General features: G+C 35.0%; 1 protein-coding gene across 1 annotated transcript; it reads left to right on the plus strand.

The window, feature by feature from the left end:
- Positions 1–10,943: 10,943 nt before the first annotated feature.
- On the plus strand, positions 10,944–12,878 carry LOC128021390 (voltage-gated hydrogen channel 1-like). Its single transcript, XM_052608520.1, is given in 6 exon segments — positions 10,944–11,058; positions 11,061–11,146; positions 11,235–11,339; positions 11,471–11,702; positions 11,988–12,100; positions 12,181–12,878. Coding segments are annotated over 6 exon segments (684 nt in total). The 5' UTR covers positions 10,944–10,967; the 3' UTR covers positions 12,238–12,878.
- The last annotated feature ends 7,119 nt before the right edge of the window (positions 12,879–19,997 follow it).

Genomic DNA, 19,997 nt, shown 5'->3' on the forward strand with positions numbered 1-19,997 from the left:
TTAATGCCTTGATGAAACTTCAGAATCAGGTCACATTAACTTCCTGACAACTTCCTCAAAGATCTTAAACAGAGTAAAAGCTCTTGTGTGGGAATGAGCAATGGCTGGTTTATGAACCAAACGCATTTGCATTAGTTCAATTACTTTCACAAGTCCTGATCTGTAGGCTCAGCTGCAGTTATACTATCTGGCTGTGGTGGGCAGTCAGGAAATGGGGAGTGTGTTTTTCCTCCTTTTGCAATTTTCATTTTTGGAGGCTTTTGCTGACCCTTGTGCCTGGCTGCAGTAAGAGTCTCACACCCAGTGATGTTCACACATCTAATAAATACATATTTCAGACTTTAACACAGAGACTCTAAGCATGCCTGTGTCTCACATATTCACATACGTATATGGTGTTCCTGAATTAATTTTAAGACTTTTGAGGGGATATAAAGATGAAAGAGATCCGCACTCATCCAAATTCAGCCAAAAAGGCTTATTACATTTTTTGCTCAGAGGTCACAAAAACATAAAAATAAATAAAACATACAAAAAAGTGCAAAGGTGTAGAACATTAACATGGCCCTTCCTCAGGGCCCCTATCCTTATGTTATTTTCCTACTGGATTTTTGGATGAGTGTTTGGCGCTACAGCCTTTTCTAATTGTGGATATTATTTTGGGGGGTGCATAAAGTCAGAAATCACAGTGTGATACAACTCAAAATATCACAAATTGGGGCGGGGGGGCTTCATTAAATGAATGAAATAACAAAACACTTGACTGAGAAATCAAAGTCACATGACGTGTGTTTGTCAAGATCAATAGGTTTCACAACTATCAGATTTGGCCTTTTTATTACAAGGCAAAATTAACTCACGTCATGTGGTGTGACTCCCCAAAAATAAATTATATTGATGAATTAATAATTTACATTCTCTGTTAAAAAATACTTTTACCTTGAAAAATTGATTGAAAAACTTTTTTGAAAATAATAATTAAGATGTGTATACATGCATTCAAGGTATAAGGAAAATGTTTTACTGTTTTTTAATTGATGGTTACACCACATGACATTTTTAGTGCCAATTAAATGAAAATGACTTGATGCCATACATACACACATTACATTTCTAATACACATGTAACATTTATATATATATAACTAGTTTCTGCTGAAATTAAAAGTCTACAATATCTGCACTACTTTCCTAACATGATGGTGTGAAAATAGACTCTACTGTCAGAGAAAAAGATGAAAGATGAAAGACAGTGAAGGAAATAAAGAAAACCCTCAACATCCCTTCTCACAGTTGCCATCATCACAGCAACTTCTCTCGTAATCAAACCACTTCCTGTCTCCACAGGGCATGGGTCCCTGACATGGGCTTCCTGTGGGTCTCTCATTAAATTAGACAGAACCAGCTGCATGTCCACATCCCTGTGCAAGTACAGCTCCCACCATCAAAGACAAGGCTGATGCAAAAAAAACAGAATAAAAAAAAAACAGGATGAACATAAAAGAGCTTCACATTTTTCTTAATAAATGAATGATCTAAAACCCTGATCCACCACTTTCCTTTAAACTGTCAATGTTTATATAAATAATGGATGCTTCGGATTGTGTAACATTTTCATGATTCTTGTATCTGCTTTCCTCTTCTTCACCAGTGAAAGAAGTCCTCAGCATTCCCCGGAGGGTTGCAGAGATGTCTTTGAAGAGGAACTGTCTGAACCGGCTAATTTAACAATGCGGGACAACCAAATCCAGAAAAAGAGAGTCCACAGATGCACAAGCCAAGTCCTGCTGTATCACTGCTGAGTTAGAGGGACAACTCCAGGTGTTGCTCGTGTTCGGAGAATAACGTGGAGAAACAGGGAATGTGGGAGCGTTAGAGAGAGAAACATCAGAAGAGAGAGAAAAGCCTCTTTGATGTCCTTCTGGGCCTCAGGTGATTCTCATTCCCCTTAATTAAGCTGCGACCCAAATCATACCTACCATATGGCCTGCCTTTAAAATCATCAGGAAACAGTTTTCACAACCCATTTTATGACTGTTTGTGACACATTTCTGAGCGAAACAGTATGTTTAATGCGGGAAAAAAAAATAGTGTGGGGTTTTTTGATCAGGAATTGATTCATTTGGACAATAAAGATTCAATTGGACAATATTGATTTATAGCTTGTTCCAATGGTTAAAATAGCAAAACAGCTAACACTGTTATCTGTGTAGTACCCAAATGTGTTTTTATAGGCTAGTTAAATTGTGCTGTTAGCTTAGCAACATGTTAATTCTAAACATGAGTCAAATAATTCCATTGCTTTTGAAGATACAGCATTTGGTCATAGTCTAATTATTGTCAGGGATATGTCATATAATTTTTTTTGTTTAATAGTTAGTATCTCATTATTAGCTTAGCGACATGCTAACTCCAAACTCAGTCTGAACTGAATTATTCCACCTTCTAACATACCATATGTTGGCTTGTAATTAGTGACTAAAATTAATTTTTACACAGGGTTAAGTGTGTCTTTGCTGACAAGCTTACCTGTTGTTGTTGATTCATTTTCTGTGAATGTAATATATGCTAAAACAGTCAAAATGTGTCATTCGAGAAGCACTGATTAAACATCACTATTTCAGTTCATGATTTTGTCCCTCCAAAACTATTTCTTACAAATATTTTCGAATGAACTGCCAATCATTACTTCTCATGACACTTAAGCTACTTGTCCTTTAAAACCATACAAATAAAGAATCTAACTACTGACTATTTTATCCAACATTTGTGTTTTATGTATTTTAATACTTATTAGGGTAGCACATTATTAGCTTTACAACATGCTAATACAAAATTGAGGGTCAAATATGATGATAAAGTTGTTGTCTGTGAATAGAGTTTCTAATTGTCAGTTTGGAGGTTTAATTTTACCAAGGATTGCTATGTATGCAATAGAAAGAAAGCACTAATGAATCATTGACAATAAGACCAGGAATTTGAGTTAGGAATATAAATTTAGATTTAATTTTGAGTTAAACACAACCCTGTCCCTTCATACACAAGCATCATTCATACTCCTTCTGTAACCAACACACAACAAATCACATCTCAAATTATGTCAGCACTTTAAAAACACACCACGGCCTCTCATTATATATCAAAATATCTGCACCTCCTTCAATTAAAGGTTTCCGGGATCCAGCTCCAGCTGCCTCTTAATTCAAGCCACTTCATATTTACCGTGTCAACCTCAGACAGAAAAAAATATGAACAATATGCCCTCAAGTCACTTACAGAGGAGGAAAATTAGAGGACACCTGTCTTAATTCCATGCAGTCTTAGAAGGACGAAGTTATGGATCAGTCATTCAGCCCAAACAAGTGTTTTAATACAGCATATAATAGGTTGCGATATACATAACTGATTTGGTGTATGGAAGAATGCATTGTAAAAATATGTATTTAAATGTCTAGAATGAGTGCAGACAGATTATGGTTATGGTAGCCAGTAGCCACACACCATGTTTTCCACATTTGAGCCACAATTGGAGGGCACTTGATCACAAAAAATGTTCTCAACCCTGAAATCTTATAAAAACAAAAACAAATATGCTCTTGAACAGATCTAGAAAAGCAAATCCTGCCCATTTGTCCAAGAAGTGGTCCTTGTTTCAGCCAGAGGACAGATCTGGCTATGGATCAATCCAGTCTAGCACTATGTTAATAGAATGTACAATATAAACAACGGCTGTGTTCACAATTGCATACTGTTTTCTCATTTCTGCAGAACTAAGTATGTTTATTGTGCACCATCTGCAAATTTTTGATATGTATTGAATACTTGAATGGCCACAATGTGCAGTACACAACTGTGAGGAATACTGTATCCCACAATGCATTGCTCTTGACTTGATCCTCCATGAACTGCATGATGAATGAACATAATATCTTTTGTGATTTTATTATATTTCACTACTTGATAAGAATGCCAAATGTTAAGACTTCCTTGGATTAACATGCCATATTAATTTCCAAGATGACTCATTATGCCAAACCTGTATGACTTTCTTTCTTCTGAGGAAAGAAAAGATTTTCTGAGAAATGTTTATTTATCTTTATCTTTATCTTTATATATATATATATATATATATATATAAAGAAATTGTACAGTAAAAATTTAATTATTATTATTTTATTTTATTGTTTTTATTTTACAGTGTTTATTTAAAAAGTATTATAACAATATTCTTTCTTTTATAAATTCATAATATCACAATATCACAGATGCACTCTGCAAAGGAAGCTCATCCCCAATAACTCTAGAATTATTAATTATTTATAGATAGCTATTCAGGTATTCTGGTGAGCATTCCTGGATTATTTCATTTCGCAATATAAATTGTAAAAAATAATCTCTGTTTGAACAAGTTACAGATGCTCTGCCTGTGGAAAAACAGGCCTTTCTTCCCCAAACTCACACTACTGGCTGAGCCAGTCTTGTTATGTATGATTTCTTGGTGCTAGTGCTGCAGAAATCGCACTCTTTCACCTTCAGTCTCCATTTAGATTAGAAGATTTGAATAAGCCTTTGAATTTGCATGCCAGTATTGTCAGAGAATTAGCACTGATTTGTTTCAGTGCCGCATAATGTATAATAAACACCTATAGACTGCTGCAAACGCTCCGGATATTCCAAGCCCAGGATAGACCAGGAAATTGTTGAACATATTAATAAGCTTGAGCGTGTGTGTGTGTGTGTGTGTGAGAAAGTGGCATTAGAGCCCAGAAAAAATTTAATAATCAAAGAGCAGACATTACTATTACAAACTCATCATCAGTAAGGTAAGGTGAGCAGAGACTGAATTTAAAATTGAGTTTTGATTTAAAGCTGGCATTTTCCAATTGAGTCTGAGGTCTACATGGAGTTACTGAACTCACCCAGTATCTATTACGAATTAAATTACTACTTTAACTAATGTTACAAGCCATGCTTTGAGCAATACCCATTATTCTGTTAGTGTAGAGAAAGCAGATTCAGTTTGGCAGACAGCCCTACTGTAAAAATTATAACGGTGTTTACATTCCGGGGAAGTTTTAAAAGGTGTCTTAAGTTGCATTTCCTTTTTCAGAACAACTGATTTAATCAAATTTGATTTAACCAGCTACTGTACTTTTTAGTGTGCGAAAATCATGTTTGGCAAAAATAAAAGGCACTCAGTAACATAGTTTTCCCTGCACACACACACACACACACACTACAGTATAAAAGTTTGAGGTCTGTATGATTTTATGTGTTTTTTTTTTAATGAAACTATTCATTTTGTAGCATAATGATGCTTTAAATTGTTTAAAAGTGTCCTTAAAGATATTAATATTGTTGTTTTGATTCTGTTTGAACTTTCTATTCTTCAAAGAATTCTGAAACAGGAGTATAGTTTCCACTAATTATGCTTTTCAGCATTCATAATCATCGGAAATGTTTCTTGAGCAGCAAATCAGCATTTTAGAATAATTTCTGTAGGGTCATTTGAGACTGGAGCAGTTATGCTGAAAACTCAGCGTTGCATCACAGGAATAAATTACATTTTAAAATATATTATCATAGAAAACTGTTATTTTAAATTGTACATTTTTCTTTGTCAAATAAATGAAGTATTGGTGAGCATTAAGGACTCCAAAAACATTAAAAAAAAAAAAAAAAACATATTCCTGAGACCACACATTTGAACAGATTCTGAATAAACTTCACTTAGATACGTTCCTGAGATATCAGAATAACCTTCCAAGACTTTTCACATTTCTCTCTTTATGACTCAGTTAACTCGCCTAAAGAAACTGATACTATACAAGTGCACATTCAATATTAGAAAGTCAGTTTCTGTTTAGTCATATACACTTGGGTACAAAAGGCTGCACATTTCCACTGTTATTGCCCTGGAAGAAAGATACAGTTCATTTACCACACTACTGATCCTATACTGGAACATGCTGTCGCACTGTATGGGGTAAGTCGTCACAAATGCCTATAAACAGCCTTTAGAGGCTTTACTAAAACAGTTATGAAACACAAAACACGAATCAGCAAAATAATCATAAAAATATATGTTATACATGTGTGACACTAGTTTAACTTTTCTTCATTTACATAGGCTGACTTGTCTGAACGTTGATTTAACTCAATAACTGAAAAACCTCTACTAAAAAAAACAAGCGTTTGTTTAACTAGACTTTGACTCAAATATCTTAAGATACGATCCTTGTAACAACTTCATGTGACAACTAGCCCCAAGTGTTCTCTCTCATATAGGCTACCATTCAATAACTGTTAATAACAATATTCCAGAATGCCTGAAAGGATGATTATAAATGCATTTAGTCAGCATCTGATGCCATGAGTGTGAGGAACATGGCTTACCAGCATCACAGAGCAGAAGAGATGTCTCGCCCCAGCGTGTCTCAGGGTCCAGAGTCTCCGGGACAGCGCGCTCTGTGCTGCAGCAGCATGCGGTGGCCAGTGAGCGGAGGAGCGGTGAAGCACGGTGTTTCTCTCCCTCCCGGCGCAACCGGATCCTCCGGTCCACCCCGCCCCAGAGCTGCCTCCGCCTCCAGCGCGCGCATAAAGACCGCGTTGTTACCAGCAGCCGAATCCGCAAAACATCACCTGACGCCACGCACGCGTCTCCTGGAGGAGAAACTTAGTTATCTGAAGGATTTTGTTCCGTGGAGCGACAGTTTTTGTCGTTTTGGCTGTATCGGTTTATTAATTTCTGCCCTGCACTCTTTTATTGCGTCTGGTTAAGAAGTAAACCCAGATAGCCCACGCGCGATTATGCCGAATCACACGCGCGAGAGCGCTGTTGCACTGAATATAATCGTAATTGCAGCCTTGCTGGTATTCAGTGATGTGTTTTTATATAGCAGTTGTATAAAAAGTACTCTATTTGTCAAATGGTGATATGTAGAACCATAAGAGGAACCCCATTCCCCTCCTTAGATTTTACATATGTAACTCCACTCTCATAAAGCATGTTTGCTGTGAATGGGAATTTCAGAAGGGAAGCTCAGAAAATCTCATGTGTGGGGGCCATGGAATATTTCTATACGTGGGACCTTGGGGGGCACAAAGTTTGAGAACCACATTATCTTCAGGAAATACACTGTATGTTGTTTTCAATTCTTTCCTCGATTAAACTAAGAGAAAGTTAGAGAACCTTTAAAGAGTTATACAGAGGACTAACGGGTTCTGTGTATGGGAGTGGGGCTGAAGAACCAACTTTGTGTGTGTGTGTGTGTGTGTGTGTGTGTGTGTGTGTGTGTGTGTGTGTGCAAGTAGTAGTCTTAATGAATTCAGTTTCTGACAAAATTGCCAGGTTAGCTGCATATTTCTTCTAATGAATATAGTTCTGTAGCATAGATCTTTGCGTGGACTGGAATATACGAGTGGAATGGATTTCCTCACCCCAGGTGTGCTCACATTTACAGATTTTTGGCAAGTTTTTGTGGACAAAATGCATTCATTTCAATAGCAATCCATGCAACAGGGAATTTTAAAACATCTCTTCACTCAGATTTCGGTACGAGTTTATATATATTTTTTTTATTGTGTTAATCAAAAGAAAGCTGCTTTGTTTGAAATTGACTTTTGTGCGAGCTGTGCATCATACATTGCCATGCTACTGACAACAAACAATGGATTTTTTTCCACTAATGTGACCATAACTTAAAGGGACTGTCCACACTAAAATCTTCAGATATAGGCCTACACAGACGGAGATTTTTAGAAAAATAATCTATCTCTGTGAGCGCACATGATTCCCACATTGTGAATTGTAACATAAGCACATTGTGAAAACTGACAGTCTGAGTTTCCACATCACTTTTCACGTAAATTTCACAACATGCTTAGGCCTACATCATGCTTTACAATGTGCTGACATTCGGTGTGCTAACAGTTTGCCAGAAGTGAGGATTATAGTTTAAAAAGTGTCAAGTTCTTACACACACCTATTGTTTCACCTTAGAAGATCTTATGAACTGGAGCCGTATGTATCCTTATTCTATTAAGTAGCCAAGTAAGTAACAGTTTTCTTTATATTAACAGATTCACTGAGTTCAGGTGTCTGGACTGCTCTGTATGCGCCCCATTCATACCAGTTAACGAACAGTTGAAGCTATTCATCCCATACTGTTGAGGTCTATTTTGGGTTTAACCCTGTTTGGATTAAGTTGCTAGTGGTTTTTCTTGGACTAATGGATATATATATGTAGATATACCTGTATTTATAAAGCATATAGTTGGCAGTAAAATTTGTATGCCCTTTTGTTTTTGAAAATGCTACACTGATTAAACTGGAAACAATCCACAATTTTTCTCAAACCAATAGCTAAACAGCGCCTCCTACTGGCCAGCAAATGTCACACTTCCTTAAATATTTTCAACCATAAACTTTGAAAATAAAAATAGACTGTAAAAGTGGTCTGTTAAAGGGATCATTTGAGTTGGTTGGTTATTGTAATGAGTTTCTGTCCTTTCAGTTCAAATATTATTTCACTGACATTGTTGCGCACCCAGTAATATAGCTACCACCAACTAACAACTAAAGTATTTATGCTCATTATGGTGTGCCAATCAAGTGCACAATGCTTTTCTCATCCTGGAGATACAGAGGGAACTCAGACTGAAGCTGAAAAAAGTGTCGACAGGCTTTAAAGGGTTTCAAAGGTCAACCACAGAATTGGCTAATTTATGTTACTCGATCTCCGGCCGCTGTGTTTGTTACAGAATGTGAGCTATGGGAGCCGTGGCATTTTCAGAGGCAAACACTAGTTGGTTCATTTGGTTAGTGTTGTAACTTGGTAGCAAGCATGCTTAAACAGAAGCACAGGCAAGTTAAGTCTGAATCAAAGTTACAATATTGGACCCCACTGACTTTGATTGGTCAAAAACAATACAGAACAACAGGGAGGCCTTTTTCAAAGCATTCAGTGGAATAAAACTGCATACAGGTTTGAAACAAACAAAGATGTGCTCTAAATTAAATGAAGAATGTCCGTGGACTATTTTTACGTCATACCACAAATCCCACTTTAGATTTAAGCCATTTTCTCTCAATATTTGGTGCTTTGGGTCATCGTCCTGCTGGCCTCTACATCATTTCTCCTAAAAGTACACCTTTTTTGTTGCTCAATTTTTTGGGACGACCTGATCTCAGCAGTGTCTATGCTTGTTTAATGTATTTCGCAAACCCTCTATCTATCCATCTATATCTCTTTCTAACTATCTAGATATCTGCCCAGGGATTCAGTGCCTTGCTCAAGGACACTCCAGTCATGGGTATTGAGGGTGGAAGAGAGTGCTGTTCAACTTGAAACCTTTCCATTTAGATATTTAATTTCCATTAAATCATCATGTATGTTAAAATAATAGGGGGAAAGGGGAATCTTTTGATTGCTTCTTCGGTTTATCTGGTCCCGTGCAAATTCCTGTATTATGTCCAAGGATTTGGGAAAGATCTCCCATGTCACCTCCTTCAGGCTGCATCCTGTGCGGAGGAACACGTCCTTGACTGTGGGCGGAGTCTAGCACTCACTGCAGAACAGAAGATCCAGGGGGCGTGGTTAGATCCTCATCTAAGGGGAGGAGATTGGTGGGATTGGGGGTTGGCTTTGGGAGATGGGTGGGTTTAGGAATCAAGGGGTGTCTACGGGTAGGTTTAGGAATGCGTGAGGTGGGAGGAGTTTATTCTGGAATCCAACCACGCCCCGTAGATCTTCTGTTCTGCAGTGAGGACCACAGGGTCAAAGTTTTTCACAGAAATCGCATTGTGGCTCCCAAAAACTGCGAACAAATGCTGCGTTAGCCGTTAGCAACTTTGTTTCAGCAACACAACAGGTAAATATCCATTTTGTGTCATTTCAACTTTTCAGTTCTTTTAAACTGAGCTCGCATTAAGTAGATTCACTGAATAAAGTGAAAAATGTAAATCTCACAGTCGAATGTCAATAGAAATAAAATGACCAGATGCATTAGCAGTTTGCCTGAAAGTCAGTCAATTGTCTTACATATAGACGTCTATATTCGGAAAAGTGTGTGTAAAATTGCTGACATTTGAATGTTCAAATGCAGGAAATCACGAGTTAAGCTCAAGTCTCGGATGAAGAGTCAGTGTTTTATGATGCATGTCGACACTGTCGCACAAAAGACAGAAATAAACGCTTTATACGGGAGTGTTGTGTTGTGACGCTGCACTTATGTTGTTGTAATTGTTTTGCGTTGTTTCCTAAAGTAAGATCTCCGTTGAGGATTTTTTTTTTTGTAGCACGCAAAACTTTTTCTCCAAGGTCAAGATTTGAACATTACGCCGTTTTAAAGTGGCGACTATTGTATTGAATTGTCTTTTCATACAACACATTTGATAGATTTGATTAACTAACATATGTTTTTGCCTCTTCATTTTTATGAATTATGTAATTTATAATTTTATATATATTTTTAAAAAAGACAAATCATATATTGTTGATTGATTATTTGATATTTCTGAATATAACCGTTTACATTTTTCCTTAACTTATTTGTAAAAAAAAAAAAAAAAAAAAAAACGGTTTAATACTGCGTTTTGCTGTTTAAATGCTCAAAATGAACTGGATCTTTAATAGCTGGTTCCATATTACAACAATAGTCTATGCCCTTCAGCGAGATGTATGTTATAGTGTTATACAGTGTTAACACTAATAAGATCGTTTTATATATTTTCGGAATATGGTTGCAGGGCAGGTGTAGCCTATATAGGCTTCATAAATCACTTTTAATAAAACGCCCTGAGAAATATTCACTTGAGTAAGAGTGTGACAGCTAGCGGTCTTCGTTATGCAATTTCGTATTTAATGTAACACAGTCACAAATTCGAATACTTTATGTATGATTACAATACAAATTAAAATCTTTAATTTTCTGTTAGTGTTCAACTCATGTGAACCCCGAGAAAAATGTCCCGTTTTCTGAAGCATTTCACAGCGGTGGGTGATGAGCAAAACACCGCCGCACAGTGGCAGGACGCGGAACTACATGATGCCAGTGAGACCTGGAGCTGGCCACAGGACAGCAGCTGGGAGAGGTCAGCTTCAGGGACTCCATACGCCGCCTCTACAGTACAGAGAGGTTCCAGGTAAATGTTTAAACTCTTATATGTATGCATATATGAAATGTTGTTTACATGACTGAAAATAACCTTGGACTGTTATTTCGTTGGTTAGATTATTGTTGTTTGCTTGGTCGTCTTGGATGCCATTTTTGTTCTGTGTGAGTTGCTTATTGACTTGTCTATCATCAAAGCAGATCACCATGGAATTGCTCCGCAGGTGAGTCTGCTTCAGATGCATAGTCAAGCAAAAAAACATGGATGTCATATTTCTGTTGACAGATGACACATTATATGTCAGCTATTATTCTTAAGTTATCCTCTATCCAAATGTTCCTGCAATTATTCCAGGTATTCCATTATCTCAGCCTCGCCCTTCTCACATTCTTCATGGTGGAGTTGTTTGGAAAAATCTATGCATATCGTCTAGAACTCCTCCACTATAAGTTTGAGGTGTTTGATGGGATTGTGGTGGTGGTATCCTTCATCCTGGACATTGTATATATCTCAAAGGAAGATGCATTTGATGCCATGGGGCTTCTGATCTTGCTCAGGTTGTGGAGAGTGGCCAGGATCATAAATGGTATGGGAATTATTTTGACCCAGCAACTAAGTATTAGAAAAATTTACCAAACTGCTGGTGTTAGGAATTATTGTTTCCATGACAATCAAAATCTAACCTTGGGGGTTCACCAAGGCTCTATACTTGGCCCATTTGACTTAAGTAACTACATTTTTATGTACATTATCACTAAATATCTCTATGGAAAATGAATGCAAGTTTTACTTCTTGAACCTGGCTGTTGCATTATTCTCTAATGTCTAGTTTTATAATTTTATTTTCCTTTCTTACTTTTTTCTCCTATAGGTATCATTATGTCGGTGAAGAATCGTGCCCATCACAAAGTTCAGAAAATAAAAGAGATCAATGAAAGCCTTGTTCATCAAGTCAGTGAACTTCAAGAGCGAAACACAAAAATGGTAAGTAGCTCTTCTTAAAAATGATTCATGATTAAATTAGTTATTAAACTGATAGTGGTTTTAATTTAATCTTTCAACAGGACCAAGAAAATGCCAAGCTTCGTGCACTCTTAAAACAGCACGGCATTGAGTTTTGATGCTCCGAGGTTATTCATTAAACACATCACAACATGAGACTGAGTTTAAGACTAATTATATCTATTCATTCCATATGAAATGTGAAGAAGGTCAGATTACAGTGTGATGTGTTTATTGTCACTCAAAGCCAAGCTGATCTCGATCTCTGTCCCCTGGCAGATCTTTAACAGCACACATAAAGGGAGATGGTTTTAAAACCAGTGAGTCATGTAGGTCAAAAAAAAAAAAAAAAAAAAAAAGGATATCTATAAACAAGTTAAATATACTGGAATTTTAAACTTGCCTCCATAGATTATAAAATGATTGATTTTTATTCTAAATCACTATTTTCCAAAATCATTATCAGTGTTGTTGTTTTATAAATGAACTGTACATTTAATGTTTTTTTCATTATAAATGTGAAAGTGTTTGGGCAACTGAAAGCTATGGGATAAATACTATTTTGTAAATGAGATATGAAATATTAATAGACCAACATATCTGCTTGGCTGATAACTTGGCTTATTAAGATTTGTGGCATTTCACTCATTTAACAGATCCAAAATTAACAACAGATTTTACTATGGATCGTGCACATTTTCTGTTCTTAAGTGTTTTAGTAAGTTTTGAGTAAATATTATTAAAAAACGTTATTATTTAACATTTTGTGTTTGCATTTGTACTGAAATTGAATTAAGTTGTTTACACATACATACATATATACATTGTATATATGACTATTATTCCACATTAGTCCACTAGTATCAAAATATTCTTTAATTTTAAAAATGTTCTTCAATGAATTATATACAAAATGACTAGACAATAAGTATATACTATATACAACTTTAAGTGAGACAAAAAAAAAAAAAAAACATGGTTCTAGAAACAGTGGTCCTCCTTTCATATTGCCAAAAAAGATAAATAAATATTCCATTATACAAATGGGAAGAAAAAGTCAAAGGGTAGTTTAGCATCAATTGTATGAGGAACTTTGAATCCTGGACTGGCAGATGCAGACACATCAACAAAACTCACAGAGCTTGTGACAAACAGAAGACTATCGGCACTGGTAAGGAGGGCCTAAACAAAAACAGGTTCCAGTGTTAACTTTTGATTTAATTTCACATGAAATCTGTAATGATTTGTGTCTACTAAATAGAACTATTAAGTTATCGCTGTAAGTCATAAACAATGCTCCGGTATGTTTAACTTAACAAACTGATTGTGCTAGTAATGATCTCACAATCTGAGCCTGGGGATTCACCAAGGATCTGTACTTGGTCCATTTTACTTCAAGATGGTAAGACAGTGGTATGCTACAAGCCTGTGTGCCCTTGGTTAACCATAAAAGAGTGAAGCAAGACATATGTTAAAAGAATAAACAGTGCTTTACAAATCTGCTTTGCATCATCATGGTGACCACCAGCCAAGTTTACATGACAACATTTCCTCTATGTTAAACATTTCTCTTTCACTTCACTTCAGCATCAGATCTCCACTCCACAATTAGAGAAAATGAAATGATGAGTAGGCGTTTTGGAAGATAGTTGGGATCTTTTTGGGTCAGCAGACTGAACTATCCCAGTAAAACAGAGGACATGGACTTTGCCACAAAGGTGGATATTTGGATACATGACAGGCTTTAATTTTACAGGCTAAAATAATACCAAGAGAGTTATCCTCATCATCACATTTATTTTATTAGGTATCAAACAGGTTGCCAACTCTTTTCAAATATTTTCCCAACATGACATTCATTAATAACATTCTACCATACACACAACATATGGGGTATTTTAGGAACATGAGACAATATTAATAATTAATGTTTGAAATTCCACCAATATACATACATGTTATACCTTTATTTAGTTAATTAACTAACCTTGACATATTTAATAAATATATTTTAATGAACAGATTCAAATTCTGATATCTGTATTTAGTTAAAAAAATATCCTAAACATTGTGTTGGACAGTTTGTGATGCTGAATGGCAAAATTGTAATTCTGCTTTGGTGTTTGTGTTAATTGTTTTAGTTTTCCTGAAATTAGTTAAGAAACATGTCTGACAACGGAGGTAAAAAACTGTATTGTGCATATCAGGGAATTAATATTTGATGTTCAGTGCTAATGAAAAATTAATGATGCAATTGGTTATGTTTCATCACAAAGGAGCCATAACCTAAGAGTTCATAGTAAAGGATGTTCTGCTGTTCTTGTCCCAGCCATTAGGGGCTGTCCCATCACAGCATTGCCACTAAATAACAACACAGATCTCCTGTCAATGGTTTACAAAAAAACTATTACTTCCTTTTTGTAAAATAAAATGAAAACTTTTTAACATAATCTTTAAATAAAAGAATACATTTTATAATTACAATTATTTCAAGAAAATATGTAAAGGGCATAATTAAGTCCCTGTATATGTAATCTGAAACTCTTTTAGCTTTTAAAGGCTCCCAGCAAAACTGATGCAATCCTATTCAGGATTTCTCCAGCTTCACAGTATCTGAAAGTCTACTTCACTTGACAGAAAAGTTATGGTTTTATTTTACAGTTCAGGATTCCTGATACTTTTCTGATTTCTTATTAGTAACATATGCATTATGTTGCACACCTGCTGTACATCGTTACTGCAGAGTGCAGACATCACCAGAAGCACAGGAAAATAGGACACAAGGTCAGCTGGGTCCACCGGTGTCTGTGTGCCCTCTAAAGACTGTCACCTCCACACCAATGACCTCCGGGGAAAAACAGCAAGCATGTAAAATTAATATGCAGGGTCATTGTCTCTAATACAAATAGTACACCATATGACATTCTATTGAAAAAATTGCTTACTTCGGCTTCCTGGATCTTTCGCTAGAGAAAAAAACAAGGGTTGTAAACCTCTTTCAGACTTTGTTTGAAGACTGAGATGTGACGAGGAACAAATTAATATAAGTCTCCAAGCCCAGAGCTTTAGTGTTTCATAATCTCGCGCCAAATCAAAGCTCTTCATACATCTGCTAGTCTGGTCCTTCAGGAAGCCTGTAAAACAACAGGGTATCTATGATTACCTATGAAGCCTACTGCATCATATTTTGACTTCTAAAAGTTTCTAAGGTTTAGCTGTTTATCCAAACATCTTTTTTTTTTATTATGTTCAAATGTATCATAAATGATCCATTAGGAAACTTGAGGAATGTTTATTTGTTTGTCTCTCAATCATCATTGTATTGCATTGAGTTCTATGTTTAGCCCCACAGTAAAAACTACAGAGCTTTGGTTATAAAACTAAGCATTTAAATATTATATTACTAAGACCTATTATTGGTTGATATCGATTGATATATAGCTCCAGCTCATAATTTACTGTGTTGTTATTAAGATCTCATTGATTTACTAGCTATCAGAACTCCTAAAATAATTTTTTAAAAGCTATAATTTTTAGGGCTCTGAATAAAACTAGACTGTTTTTTTCTCCTCAAGTTAGAGCCCCATATTCTTATTATGAGCCATAAAATCATGATGTTATCTAATGATACTTAAAAATAAAAAAACATATACAACCTTTTTTTTAAATTATGTTTTCAATTAACTGTTCCATTTTAAAAAATTTTAATAATATTCAGACTAAGGTTTCATATGTAAGACTTTACAGGGTTAAACAGTGAAAACATGGGAGATACAAATAGCATTTTCAGGAGAAAATTAATTGAAATGTGATGTTAAACGGGAAATGGATGTATATAGTAATCCGATTCATTGAAATTAAAGTTACGCTTTTCACTTCTGCAGAAAAACAACCATCCTGACTTCTAAGAAATCTATATGGTTTTTAATAAAGGTAAAACGTAGACAGAGAGAGCAAAATATTACTTCAGTACAGGCACTGAGGGGTTACAATCATATTTAATGTGAACAAGTGCTGTTTTCTATGAAACCTGATGCGAATGCAAGTCAGAACAAACTCTATGCCACAGAAGAAAGAAAGTCATGCAGTCATTTTTCATTAACTTTCAAATATTCCAAAACTTAACCTGATATCCAGATGAGTTTCCCACATCAGGACATATTCAGCAAAGCTCATATTCTTTCCCCATTATCAGCTAAATCACATTTCTGAAATTAAAATTGTGGGTCCTATAATGCTGAATAAATCCAATAATGTCAGAACTCAATTTAACTGTGCAAACTCCAAATACAAAAAAAGTACTAAATGTAAACTAAACAATGTAGAGCAAATAATGTCAATATATTTTAAGTTTTTTTTTTTTTTACCCAAAGTTATAATCGCATTCAGCCTAACATTGTCTTTAGTGTACCATTGATAAAAGAAAGTAATACAGTGACAATAAGAGTGTTGTTTTTGAGTGAAATATTTGTTTAATTGATACAGCTTTCATCTTATTTGTTATGAGATATTAATATGGTATGAGTTAACCCTTCTTCCAGAGGATTTCATCTACTATCCCAGTTTCTTCTTGACACAAAGCTAATATGACAACACTACACCGCCATGCTTGGAAACAGCGCGTAGAAGACTAGAGTGTTTGAAAATGGGACGTGGTGTACAAGTGCATTTATGCACTTAGATGCTTGGGGTGAATTTTTATTTAGTTTACTCCAAAACTATACTGTAGATATATTAACACAGAAATTATCAATGTGACTGTGAATTGGAATCCACTGAAAGAATGAGCAAACCTATAAAGCAAAGATTTTTATGAATGTTTGAAAATGGGTAATGGTGCAACAGCTAGAATGCACTTAGATTTTGGCATTAATTTTTTTCCAAAAATATACAGTAAAAATATTAAAAAATTCACACAGTAATGGTCAGAGTGACTGTGAATAGGAATCAATTGAAACAATGAGCAAACCTATAAAGCAAAGAATTATATTAGTGTTTGAAAATGGGACATGTTGTAAAAGTGCTTATGCACTTAGATGCTTGGGGTTGAATTTGGCTTTAGTTTTCTCCAAAACTATACAGTAGAAATATTTGAAACTTAATACAGTAATGGTCAGATTGACCGTGAACAGGAATCAACTGAAAGAACTGGCAACCCTATAAAGCAAAGAATTTTATTAGTGTTTGAAAATGGGATATGGTGTAAAAGTGCTTATGTACTTACATGCTTGGGGTGAATTTGTCTTTATGTTTCTCCAAAACTTAGTAGAAATATTTGAAAATTAAAATAGTAATGGTTAGTGTGACTAATTGGATTCAACTAAAAGAACGATCAAACCTATAAAGCAAAGAATTTTATGAGTGTTTGAAAATGGGTAATGGTGCAATTGCTAGAATGCACTTTTTTAGAGTGATTTTACCATTAATTTTCTCCAAAACTATACAGTAAAATAACTTGAAAATTAATTCAGTAATATTCAGGGTCACCGTTAAAAGTTATCAATTGGAAAAATGAGCAAACCTTTTAAGGAAAGCTTTTTATGAGTAAGTGCTTTTTATGAGAAAAGAGTGAGAATGCACATTGAGTTTTGGAGTGATTTGCCTTTAAGTTGTACAGAAATTGTATAGTAGATTTAACTTGAAAAAAAAAATACAGCAATAGTCAGGATCACTATAAGTTGAAAGGTATACACACACAAACAACACACACATATGCAATACATCATTTATCAATGTTATATATATATATATATATATATATATATATATATATATATATATATATATATATACCCTCGAACTATTGAAACTATTGAAAAACTATTGAAACTATTGATAATATCAGGAAAAGTATAAAGGAAATGCAAATATGACAAGCTTCTTTACGTCCATTTTGACCGCTCCCAGCACCCAGTAAGCGCACGATTAGATGCACAAACCAAAAAAAACAAAAAAGAAACATTTTTTTGACCGTGTACTTTAAAACCGCGGCTGGCTTGACCGCACTCATTGTCATTGGTATCCAGGAAGTGAAATGCATTGCGAGTGAAGGTTGCAGATCCCTTTAAACTCCTAAAACAGCAGATTCATTTTGATTTATTTTTGTTTTTACAACCACATCAGATATTTTGAATTAATACCATACAAGAACACACACACACACACACACACACACACTGCTTCTCAATAAATTAGAATGTTTTGAGAAAATTCATTTTATTTCAGTTAATCAACTCAAATTGTGAAACTCATGTATTAAATAAATTCAATGCACACAGACTGAAGTAGTTTAAGTCTTGGGTTCTTTTAATTGTGATGATTTTGGCTCACATTTAACAAAAACCCACCAATTGACTATCTCATACTTCTGGAAAGTATGTTCATTTACTCTACTCAATTCTTGGTAGGGGCTCCTTTTGCTTTAATTACTGCCTCAATTCTGCGTGGCATGGAGATGATCGGTTTGTGACACTGCTGAGGTGGTCTGGAAGCCCAGGTTTCTTTGACAGTGGCCTTCAGCTCATCTGCATTTTTTGGTCTGTTGTTTCTCATCTTCCTCTTGACAATAGCTCATAGATAGATTCTCTATGAGATTCAGGTCTGGTGAGTTTGTCAGTTTGCCAGTCAAGCACACCAACTCCATGGTCATTTAACCAACTTTTGGTGCTTTTGGCAGTGTGGGCAAGTGCAAAATCCTGCTGGAAAATGAAATCATCATTGTCAAAAAGCTGTTTAGCAGAAGAGAGCATGAAGTGCTCCAAAATGACTTGCTAAACGGGTGCAGTGACTTTGTTTAAAAAAAAAACACAATGGACCAACACCAGCAGATGACATTGCACCCCAAATCATCACAGACTGTTGAATCTTTTTCTTCCACACTTTATCCTTCCAGTCAACTTTCTGTTAACATGCTTGGATACAGCACTCTGTGAACAGCCAGGTTCTTTGGCAGTGAATGTTTGTGACTAATCCTCCTTGAGAAGTGTGTAAATGATTGTCTGAGACCATTTTGAAGGCTCAGGAAACCTTCACAGGTGTTTCGAGTTGATTAGCTAAATGGCATGTCACCATATTCTAATTTGCTGATATGTGAATTGGTGCACTGTAAAAAATCGAATGAGCTATTTACTTAAAAAAATTAAGGTAACAATATTACACGTAATATTTTTTAGTAGTTTTTCAGGCTTGGTTTTTTAATGGAATCTACCTGAATAAATCATGTGAAATATCTTAAATGAATTAATCTATGACACAATAAATCTAATATAATTATGGAAATGTGCTCATTTATGTTAAGTTTATTTTCAAAAGTCTGTGATTTTAAACCAGGTCTGTTTGATTTTTGTTATTTTATACATTTACAAGACTGTATACAGCCAATCAGCTCAAGTAGGAAAATACTTGAAAAATACTGGAAAGAACTGCACTAGCAAAGCTACTGCTCATTAAACTAGGATTGATGCTTTAGAAGAGTAGTATCCATAACCACAAGCTCTACTCTTCTGCACAGTGGTAATGATTGCACTTTTCAATGGAAACTTCAATGTTACAGAAACTCTTACAAATTTAAAACGTAACTGAACATTAAATATTAATAGATGCTTGCCTTCACTCAAAAACATAAAGTAGCATTTAATTTCAAAATGTACTCTCCATATTCAGTCTGAATGATATAAACTTGCATACAAAATATTTACTATGAAAATAAATTAAAATGCAAATTAAATTGCAATTAAAAATAAGTACAGTTTAACAGTTATTTTAATGATGTTTCACAATATTTCTGCTTTCACTATATTTATAATTAAACAAATATAGCCTTGATGAGCATTAATTTATAATTATATAATATATGTAAAATCTTAAATTATTTTAATAT

This window comes from Carassius gibelio, chromosome A10 (genome assembly GCF_023724105.1).
Source record: "Carassius gibelio isolate Cgi1373 ecotype wild population from Czech Republic chromosome A10, carGib1.2-hapl.c, whole genome shotgun sequence".
In the NCBI taxonomy this organism is placed as follows: Eukaryota; Metazoa; Chordata; class Actinopteri; order Cypriniformes; family Cyprinidae; genus Carassius; species Carassius gibelio.